This window comes from Monopterus albus, unplaced genomic scaffold, assembly GCF_001952655.1.
Source record: "Monopterus albus unplaced genomic scaffold, M_albus_1.0 scaffold50.1, whole genome shotgun sequence".
Lineage (NCBI taxonomy): Eukaryota > Metazoa > Chordata > Actinopteri > Synbranchiformes > Synbranchidae > Monopterus > Monopterus albus.
The window spans coordinates 1,531,913-1,543,415 of NW_018127930.1; the positions used below are offsets into that span (position 1 = coordinate 1,531,913).

Consider the following 11,503-nt stretch of genomic DNA (forward strand, 5'->3'; position numbering starts at 1 on the left):
GAAATATCTGAAGACAGATTTTTCAAAGGTTTTGTGGACTGATGAGATGAGAGTGACTCTTGACGGACCAGATGGATGGGCCCGTGGTTGGATCAGTAACGGACACAGAGCTCCACTTCGACTCAGACGCCAGCAAGGTGGAGGTGGGGTACTGGTATGGGCTGGTATTATTAAAGATGAGCTAGTTGGACCTTTTCGGGTTGAAAATGGACTCAAAATCAACTCTCAGACCTACTGCCAATTTTTAGAAGACACTTTCTTCAAGCAGTGGTACAGGAAAAAGTCTGCATCTTTCAAGAAGACTTTGATTTTTATGCAAGACAACGCTCCATCACATGCATCAAAGTACTCCACTGCGTGGCTGGCCAGTAAAGGCCTTAAAGATGAAAAACTAATGACATGGCCCCCTTCTTCACCTGACTTAAACCCTATTGAGAACCTTTGGGCCCTTCTTAAGCAGGAAATTTACAGTGAAGGTAAACAGTACACCTCTCTGAACAGTCTCTGGGAGGCTGTGGTTGCGGCTGCACAAAAAGTTGATTCTGACCAGATCAAAAAACTGACTGACTCTGTGAATGGAAGGCTTGTCACTGTTATCGAAAAGAAGGGTGGCTATATTGGTCACTGAGGTTTTCTGTTTGGAATTTCAGAACTGTTTATTTGTAAATTATGAGTTTTTTATTATTCTCACTTTAACAGGTGAAAATAAATAAGTGAGATGGGAAAATCTTTGTTTTTTATTTAGTTGCATGATAATTCTGCACACTAATAGTTGCCTAATAATGGTGTACATGTAGATATTCTCTTAAGAAAGCCAAAACTTCACTTTTACTACTTAAATGTTCAGGTTTGAGGGTTTGTTAACATTTTGGATTGACCAAGAGCACTGTAGTTGTGCAATAACAAAATTAATCCTCAAAAATACAACTTGCCTAATAATTGTGCACACAGTGTAAATGGTGTGAATGAACCAGCTTCCCAGCCTTTACACACTAATCTGAACAAAGTTAACAATGGTCAACAAAGAACAACAACTAAATAATATATATAACATTGTATTGTAAGTGACCAGGCTACTGGGACATAAAGCTTTGGAAAAAGGGAACAAACAGGACAACAGAAAAAAAGAATAAAAGTTTTTGACCTTCACTGGCACTTAATCCTGCAAAGATGATCAGAAATGTAGTAAAGATCATCTTATCGCTGCAGCAATTTAATGTATGCCTTTCATAAGGTTCGCAAGTTTCTCATTCAACCCTGGGCAAAACTCTCTCAGTGAACAATTGTTTGAGACCAATAGTGAAACCCCCTACCAGAAAGAAGCTTAGATTGCTTACAAACCTTTTGGTTGATGTAATAAGGTCCCTGACATACACTTCTTTCTGTTTGGTGTACCTACACCTACAGGGGCCTCCCATAGGTTCAGTATTCAGCCCCAATTCTACAGGGATCACCAAGGGATTTCTGGAGCAAATCCATGTATATACAGTTTAAGCTAGAAACACATGATGGAAATTCCTTAATTCGACACCTACAGTAGCTGAGACTAGACTGGTGTGCAAAAAAATTACCCTACCCTTGCTTTCATGATGAGCTTTTTGTTCAAGTGTTTGTGTGTTTCATTGTGTTAATGTGTCTGTATCTGAATGCTTCCTTCCTTCAGTGTTTCAGTATTTTCATGTTTCAGTCTGATAATCCTCGGCTCAGTCGTAATTACGCCTTACTCCTTTATAATTAGAAAGTCCTGATAATATGCTGCTTAATCGAGGCAATTCAGCTGATTGACACTCACACACACACACACAGCAGTTATCAGCCCTGTGAATGACTTGCAAGCAGATAATTCTCTGTGTTTCAACATCCACTAATTACCAGCAGCTGAAAAATGCTGCAGGAATCTGAATCAGCTCCTCTGAAAATAAGAAGATACACAGTTAATAATCTCTCTCTCACACACACAGGCTAGTGTGTTTGTGTGTCCGTATCTAACGATCACACTTTTGTCTCAGTCAGCAGTGCAAACCTTTAGTCTGGATCAGATATAAACCCCTGTCTGCACATTTAAAGGAGCAGTCCAACATTTTGTGAACTCCTCTTCTTTCTTGTCCCTCCAGAGTCAGATGAGAAGATGGATATCTGTTCCATCGCTGTGCATGACCTACATTTATTTTTTTTTAAAAGAGTTGAAGTCAGAGTGAGGACTGGAACCTTTATTTTTCTTTTTTGCACCTGTATTCATCCTCCATCTGTACACAATAACTTATGACTAGTGCCATAGTCTTGATTAGTTCATCCCTTGTATTTGGTACTATTCTCTGATCAGATGCTTCCCTGATGGTATTGTGAGACGGACAAAAATGTAAAGAACAATCTAAACATCTGTGCTTAAAATTGCTGCACAGTACTGTATATATTAGTATCAGTGTATAATGTCAGTACAAATGTCATTGATATCTGAATTAACTTCAAAATTGAGTTTTGAATGCACGACAAGTATCAGAGTATATCAACACTAAGATATTGCTCATTCTACTTTAGCACCTCTACTGATGAAAGCTGCTGGAAAAAAGCTTTTAACAACAAAATAATGGTTTTTGGACCTTTCCATTTCCTGTTTGATTTCTGCAATGCAGAACCAGCATTACAGTGTTGTTGACACCTACTGTTCCATATTTACAAAAAAAAAGACTGAAACATGAAAAGTCCACCCATCTGTTACCTACACCGCTTATCCTATAGAGGGTCGCAGGGGGGATGGAGCCAACCCCAGCTAATATTGGGCGAAATGCGGGGTGCATCCTGGACAGGTCGCCAGTCTATCACAGGGCTGACACATAAAGACAAACAACCACTCATATTCACACCTATGAGCAATTTAGAGACACCAATCAACCTAAGCTGCGTGTCTTTGGACTGCGGGAGGAAGCAGGAGTACACGAAGAGAACCCATGCAGACACAGGGAGAACATGCAAACTCCACAAAGAAAGGTCCCAGTTGGCCAACAGGTTTGAAGTCAGAATCTTACTGTGAGGTGAGAGTGCTAACCACTGTATCACTGTGCCACCCAAAGCAAAGAGTCACAGAGGAAAAAAGAACAGGGAAAAAAAAAATTCAGTCATAAAACCAACATAAATAAATTAAAAGGGAGCAGCAAGAATCACAGCATGAGAATCCTGCAAAGATTTAAAATAGTTGTTTCAACAGCTATAAAGGAGCCCAAGAGACACACACACACACACACACACACACACACACACACAGGCTAGCCGCCGCCCTCTTTTTCTCCTCTCCCGCTCTATAAAAACCCATTAGTAATCACTCCTCGACTCTCAGCGGCTCTTTTCGCCCAAACGACTTCCATCCAGCCAATCTGCATAAATCTGCATTAATGGACAATTTTCCCTCCACAGAAAACAAATGTGCTTAAAAAGCGCCTCCTCTGCCGGCTTTTAGAAGAAACCTCCAAAAGCACACACACTGCTCGTTTGACCACACATGCACACACATAGACACAATTGCAGCTTCTATTAACAACAGATAAATCATGACGGACACATCGCTACAGCAGCACTTACAAAGCAAATATAATGTGAGTGTTGGATAGAACAAACAGCAATGGTGAGGATATTACTGTTCGTAGAGCATTACAAGACATGGAGCAACATTGTACACTGGGTACACTAGGTAGGGCTTTTTACCTGTTGGGAGGCGGAGCCTAAAGATGGTGATGTTAGTTATCTAACACCTGATCAAGACATCCCAACTGTTTTTGTATATGGATGACAGAGTTAGCATGATTTGACTGTTTTTGCTTCAGCACAGTCCTGGATTTTTCAGTTCTTTAAATCTTGGCTTAACATGTATCTGTACTGTAGGTGTTTTCATAGCAAGTCTTTAAAGCAAGAGTATGTAATATTTGAAAGAAGAAATAACTGAGTAAACAGTAAGCAGTAAAACACACCACTGCTTAATTCAACGCACTGACAGGATTTGCTACTACACCCTTGCATGGCCTTAATTGACCAGTTAGCTTATTCAAGATAACTTCAGCTCCCATGAACAAATGAACCCTCCAACTGTGTTTGAAGGTAACAGAATGAGAAATACCAGGTTAATTTCAATTTGATAATATCACATAAGCCAGGATTAGTGCCCACATTTGAAGGCTTTTAATTTCCTGATCACATCCCTGCTCCCTGTTTTATATAATGGTCCCTCAGGAAAAACTGCACTTGGTTGTTAAATCATATTAAAGCAAAAGATGGATTTAATGTGAATTGGAATCAGATTTAACTTAAACTGATTTAGATTGAAATCATCATACAAGAGTCTTTCCCTTCTCAGAGCTGCCGTTCTAAAGAAAAAACATTCTCCGATCTAACCTGTTGCTGCAGTGGCCCTGACCTGGATAAGCAGCTCGAAACAGAAGGATGATGGATGGATGTGTGAACTTCAGAAAGTAAGTGGTTTTTTTTTTATCTGGTTTTGTTTACAGGCTCTGCAGAGTGAAATATAACCAGTCACCAACAAAGTGTAATGCTACACACACACACACACACACACACACACACACAGATGTATCACATTAACCATTAACACACACAACAAGCCCACAGCCCATCCATCACAAACACACATACACAGAGACACACGTTCTGTTAGTCTGCTGCATGGCTGAGTTTCAATCAGAGAATCCCATCAGCATTCACAACAAGTCTCGCCACACACCCGCACACACACACACACACACACACACACTGACAGGGGTTCTGACAGAGCAGACTGGTTCTGCTTCTGCATCATTCAAGGCATTTAAAGCTATAATTTTCCTTAGGTTGAAACTGCAATACAGATATTGAGTTGTTCATATCATGTCAGTCATACCTTAGTAGTTTCACCGCTCAGTGGTTTTCTACTTTAGGAAGTAAGTAATTACAACCCCAAATCAGAAGAAGTTGGGACGGTATGTAAAATAAAATTAATACTGAAAATAATTATGTGTAAATCATCTGTGTCATGTATCACACTGAAAACAATACAGCAGCACATTATTTGATGTGATACCTCATCAACTTCATTCTTTGTTCAAAATAAACACTCATTTCAATTCCGATGGCTGCAACACATTCCAAATAAAGTTGGATCAGCTGTATTTCAGGGCGAGTAATGAGGTAAAACAATGAAATGATGGTTCCATTTGAAACAGATGATGTCATCATGATTTGGTACAACGGTGGCATCCAGGAAAGGCCGAGCCCTTTAGGAGCAAAAATGGGTTTGACAACGTATGTGTGAGAAAATTATTGAAATGCCACTACAATACGTAGTTACATCCATAGATGCTGCTTAAAACTGTACTGTGCCAAAAAGAAGCCCTATGTCAACAGTGTCCAGAAGTCAACTGCTCTGGGTTCAGAGGCATCTGGGATGGACCATCACACAGTGGAAACGTGTACTGTGGTCAGACCAATCAGTATTTCAGGTCTTTATTGGAAGGAATTGATCTGTGTGCTCCGGACCAAAGGGGAAAAGGACCATCCAGACTGTTACCAGCAACAAGTCCAAAAGCCAGGGTCTGTCATGGTCTGGGGCTGTGTCAGTGTCCTTGGCAAAGGTCACTTACACTTCTGTGATGGCTCCATTAATGCTAAAACAGACAGAGAGATGATGGAGCAACATGTGCTGCCTTCAAGACGACATGTTTTCCAGGGACGCCCATGCATATTTCAACAAGACAATGAAAAGCCTCATAGTGCACATTACCAAGGTCTGGCTGTGGAGGAAAAGGGTGTGAGTGCTGGACCGACCTGCCTGCAGTCCTCACCTGTCCCCAGTAGAGAATGTGTAACACATTTTGAAATACAGATTGTGTCAATGCAGACCCAGGACTGTTGTGCACCTTAAGACTTGTTTGCAGGAAGAACGGCACAAAATGACACCTGACACATTTAATCACTTGGTGTCCTCAGTCCCTAAATGTCTTTTAAGTGTTGTGAGAAGGAACAGCAACATCACACCGCGGTAAATGCTTTACTGTTCCAACTTTTTTTGGAATGTGTTGCAGGCATCAGAACTGAAATGTGTTTATTTTGAAGAAAGTTGATGAGGTATCACATCAAATAATGTGCTGCTGTATTGTTTTCCATGTAACACAGGACACAGATGATTTACACATCACTATTTTCTGTTTTAAGTTTGATTTTACGTACCGTCCAAACTTCTTCTGATTTGGGGTTGTCATTCAGTAGTTCAGGACATCACTAGTTCAGGTTTAAGTGCTTTAGTAGATCAGTAGTTTTCTACTTGAATAGTTAAATGTGTCACAAATTCAGTACTTCCGTAGTGCAATAGCTCAGTAGTTGACTCATTAAATTAGTTGAACTTGTTTTTGCTAGGCAGGGAAAATGTCACTGAATGGGAAGCCACCATGAAGGAGAAACTATAGGTTAAATACATCAAATAAAAAAAGTTGCTCTGCTTCAAATATCCAGGGACTAAATCTAAGCAGGAAGCTGCTGTGTGTAGGAGAGGACCTGGTGCTGTGTTGTTAGTCACTGTGACAATGATATTAATAACACAAAAACTATATCACGTGTGTTTCTGGCATTGTTTTTTTATCATGACAAACTTTTTAAACCATCTCTTCACTTTACAGCAACTTATCTTTAACCTTTTTATCCTGACAGATCTTTCATCTCTTTTTCACTCTCTTTCTGACTGATGTGCACCTCATCTGACCTGCCTGAAAGCAGGCTGTGTTACTATGACAACTGGCTAATGTTAGCTATCATCTCTCCAGTCCTGCTGTGTCTTATGTGCACATCTGAGAGAGAGTTTAGTACTTATTTCTTCCACACTGTGAACACTGTAATACAAAAATATGCACGTGAAGAAGTGTTATTAAATTTGCTCAACAAAAGGTACAAAATCTGGCAGAACACCAGTTTAAGAACGAACTGCAGCAGAACCCAAGAAAAGTACCTGTTAAACATCTGTTCAAACTAGGAGTACTTTTCTTTCTGCTGGTTATTATAACCACAAACACTGATAAAACAGTTCACCTGTCACACCTGTCTGTCTTCAGGCTGTCTTCCCCTCCAGCAGATCTCGGGTGTTTTCAGCGGCCCGCGCCAAACCATCAGCCGTCAGCGCCTCCTCCAGACTCCTCCTGGCCTGGTACACTTTCATCTCCTGCTCCCTGCACACATACAGAAACGCAGGAGAGGGTATAATCTTATAAGCCCAGTAGTTTACTATTTGCCTAAACATTCTTGTTTTGTGTCATGAATATCTATCTATCCATCTATCTATTTATATATATATAGTTTCAGAATGGAAAAACTCACATGCATAAAACCAGCTCCTTACAGAAATGTTTGGTGTGGAAGAACTTGACTACCTTGACCCCAGCAGCATTTCAATAGCATTAAAACAGCATGACTAAATAACCAAAACAACACACATCTTCCACAAAACAAAAGAATAGCAGGTGCTAAATTTAACATCGAGTGCAACACCCTTATCACCCAGTTTATAATGACAACTCTGACATCAGGCTAGAATGTTCAAGTGTCCACATAGTTTTGGCTACAACATGCATTTTGCTCTAATCTGTTGGTCAGATTGACATCACCATCCTTCAGCTCTGCTTCTAATTGACCAAAATTAAAAAGGATATAAAGAAACAAGTTGACCTCAGTTATTCAATCACATATTGAGCATTTCAGCAGGTTGTGGTGAACTCAGACAAATGGTTCCTCTCAAAGACAACATCAGCTCCTAAAAGCAGCCATGTGTTTGTTTCTGTTTGCTGTCACAGACACACAGGAGACGTCGGTCACCATTTGTCAAAGCCAGCGGGAGACATAAAGAAACACTGGTAAAAGACAAAATCAGCTCCATGTTCTGAGACTGAATCTGGATTAACAAACACCCGGAGAGAGAGAAAGACAATGAGACGATCATGTTTTACATGTTTTGCTTCTGTCCAAGAATATAAAAAATAAAGGGACACATAATGACAAAGTGAGTACAGTTATAAAATGAAAAAAAAAAATTCTAAAGTACAAAAAATAAGAGAGAGAGGGGGAGTGAGGTGTGAGTCTGATGAAGCACTGGAGGAAGAGGAGAGAAGATGAAAAGGAGGTGAGGAGAGAGGAGAGCAATGAGAGTGATTTAGGATGACAAGCACAATCAGCTGGAGAAGGAGAGAGTGGGAGAATTGGAAATTAATGGGGAAGGAGTGATAAGAAGAGGATGTACAAGGCTGGAAGAAGAGAGGGAGATAGGGAGGGAGGAGATATAAGAGGAAAATACCTGAGGAGGAGGAGGAGGAGCAGGGGTGGAAGTAGAAAAAGAAAACTGAAAATGGTAAAACAAAGGGAGAGGAAGACAAGAATGCACTATTGGAAGGATGGAGCAAGGGTGGAAAAGATGAAAATGAAGGGAGGCAGCAATGAAAAGAAAATGATTGATAAAGGAATATAATAAGAAGGAAGGAAAATACTTGGGAGAGAAGGAAAAGTATGGCAAAATGAATAGGACAAAGTAAATAAAGAAGTAAAAAATCTTAAAGGAAGAAGAGTGGATGGAAGGAAGGGAGGAAAGGAGTGAAAGGAGAGAGAAATAATGGATAAAGGAAAAGAGGGCGTAAAATTGAGAGAAGGACAGAAAAGGAAGGGAAGGAGAAGAGGGGAAGGATGTTGTGACGTATTCCAGTGAGTCTGCTGTAATGGCTTCAACCAGCTGTACTCTGCTATTTTCCTCTGGAGGCACACACACACACTCGCACCTACTCACAGTCAGTCAGCGTGTCACCACAGTGCCCCCTGCTGTCGGGTTGCAGTAACTGTCTATTGAGGAACATGGGGACTGATCTCAAGACCGAACTTATTCAAATTACAGACAAGAGGAGAGAAGAGAGCACCTTTTACCCAGATAATGTGACTGGAATTATGTTTATATTTTCCAAAGATGTGGCTACATGAAAATGAATCATGTCACATGTATAGTTATTCCTCCCACAAACAGAGCCCCTCAGATTTAACTTGAAATGGCCATTTTTGCTCATTAATCTACAGTCAGTAACAGAATTCTTTTTTTTGCATATTTAATAATAATAATAATAATAATAATAGGTGACTGGTCCACACTGAGGGGAGATGAATAAACCTGCTCACCTTTAAGCACGACAATGACCAACATACACTAAAGACAGCACTCATCTTTTCTTCCTTCCATTGGTCTCACTAAGTGAAACCAATGGCTGCTGGGACAAAAGAAAACAGCTGAATGAATGATGGAGATAAATATGACCTGTAGCTAATGTGATTGTCCTGTAACACCAGGTGTTACACAAGTCTGGATGTTTCAATATCAATTCAATTCAATTCAATTTTATTTGTATAGCGCCAAATCACAAAAAAAGTAATCTCAGGACACTTTACAAAGTATGGTCTAGACCTTACTATTATTATTATTATTATAAAGGGAAAACCCAACAAATCCCCCTTTGTTCATATGATGATGGTTTGGTTCCTCTTTTACAGTAGCTACCTCGAGGTTTTCAATAACACTGTGTAAATTTCTTAGGGTGACTATAGTGGTGGCTGCTTTTCTTTGTCCTCCTCCTCCTTCATGCTTCACTGACCAGATACTGAGTTCAGTAGACTCAGCTCAACACACAATGACTTCTAACTGCATTTCAGTTTATTACGACTAAACTTTTTTCCTATTCAAATTATTATTCTACCATTGCACTGTGATAAAAGGCTTGCAGCAGCATTGTTTGTATTAGTAAAAACTTTTGACATTTAATGAAATCTTATCTAAAATACTGATAAAACAGAAGACTAGAGGTGATGGTACATACACACGTTTTCATTCCTCATGGGGACTTTACTATGGGAACAACTTCATGTCTCTTATAAGATCATTCCTAGATCCTTGACTGACTTAGAAGTCGTTTCAGTCAACCGAGGCTCAGAGGACCGAGAAGTGAGGACTGAGGACAGTGCTGGAGGAGCCATGACTGAGGATACACAAGACTATCCTTCACAGAAGTTTTTTGTGAACGGACTGCCCCTTTATCAGAAATCAGTTGGTGACTGGACACTTCAGCTGAAGGACAGGACGTCTCATGTCATTAATAACGTGATTCCTCATGTCCTCTCTCCTCACGTTTTCCTCCTATGGTCTAAAAACGTTTGGAAACCACTGTTTCTGACACTGTTTGACACAGAGCACTCAAAGGTAGAATACAGGCTCCTTTTTGTTGGCTTCATTAAATATATATGGCCATCATACAGCAGCGGAGTCGACATGTCTCCGCACAGAGTGGGGCTGTGTACAATTTATGCAAGTGGCACAGCGGAGCATACACTGTGATCTTATTAACCTAAATGCTTTTCTGTGCAGTAAACAGGTCAGCTGGTGTACACAGATTCACAGCTTCTACAGTGACACAAAGTGGCTGTGTTCAGGGTGACTTCAGCGCAGTTAAAGTTGTTGACACCGTTAGATTTTCAGCTCAAGTCCAATTATCATTTTTTTCCTGGAGAATCACAACATTGGCTGCTTAAATGCAGTAACATTTGCTAGCTGTATTTCTGCAAGTTTGAAATGTATCTAATCACTTCAGTAAATAGAAAGATAAAGTAACAGGTAGTAGCCTAATAATGAAAATACTCTATATTGTACTAAACCTAAAAGTTACCATAAAACAAAACAACCATAAATTCAACAAGTTCAAGTCAGGACTCCAAAAAAAAAAACAAAATTTGACACAAATTATAGCAGTTAGATGCAAAATACCTCCACTGCCTTCATGAGCTGTTTATGTTCATAAGAAGGCCTTTTACTCACATCTCTCTCCCAGTCCTCACTGGAGAAAGTTAGAGAACCCCTGTTTTAAATGAACTGCTTATTGTTTCAGCTGTTGCAGTCTACAGCTCCCCCTGCTGGTTGGAGGAGTAAAGTAATTCCAATTTAGCTGACATACAGTATCTTGAGCCATTAAGTTAGGCACAGGACAACAGTCTTCTTCTTTTAAGTAAAAGTTGATCACTCTCAAAAAATAAACATCAACCCCTAATGGAGTGTTAAAATAGTTACTGTATCAATACAGCAGCAGAATACTGTGTCTCTCACCGGATGTGTTCGTCAGTGACAGTGAAGGCCTTGCAGGGTGGCTGGGATGTGTTCAGCCATATGGCTGGGTTCTTCTCAGCAGCCACAGATGTCTGTCCTGTGATTGGAACGGAGCTCATGTGCAGAGCGCTGGCAATGGCTGACAACAGAGTGTCATCACTGGAGTCTGGACCAACACCTGCAGCCAGGGAAGTCAGCGGACAGAAGTCAAGACTGGAGTACGGTGCATGTTCAAGTTCATGTCAGAGACTTACTCTGGAGTCCTTTGGGCAGATCCATGGTCCTCAGGACTTCCTCTGTGACATCTCATGACCGGAGACCTTTGATTTGATTTGATTTGATTTGATTTGATTT

General features: G+C 40.3%; 1 protein-coding gene across 1 annotated transcript in view; it reads right to left on the minus strand.

Moving 5' to 3' along the window:
- The window catches only part of mbd2 (methyl-CpG binding domain protein 2), a 26,319-nt gene that overhangs the window by 4,842 nt on the left and 9,974 nt on the right, over nucleotides 1-11,503 (minus strand). Inside the window, exons 5-6 of the mRNA XM_020601122.1 lie at nucleotides 11,150-11,327; nucleotides 7,072-7,199 (exon numbers count right to left, since the gene is read on the minus strand). Coding sequence (XP_020456778.1) covers nucleotides 7,082-7,199; nucleotides 11,150-11,327 — 296 coding nt within the window. The 3' untranslated portion in view covers nucleotides 7,072-7,081. The remainder of the gene's footprint in view (nucleotides 1-7,071; nucleotides 7,200-11,149; nucleotides 11,328-11,503) is intronic.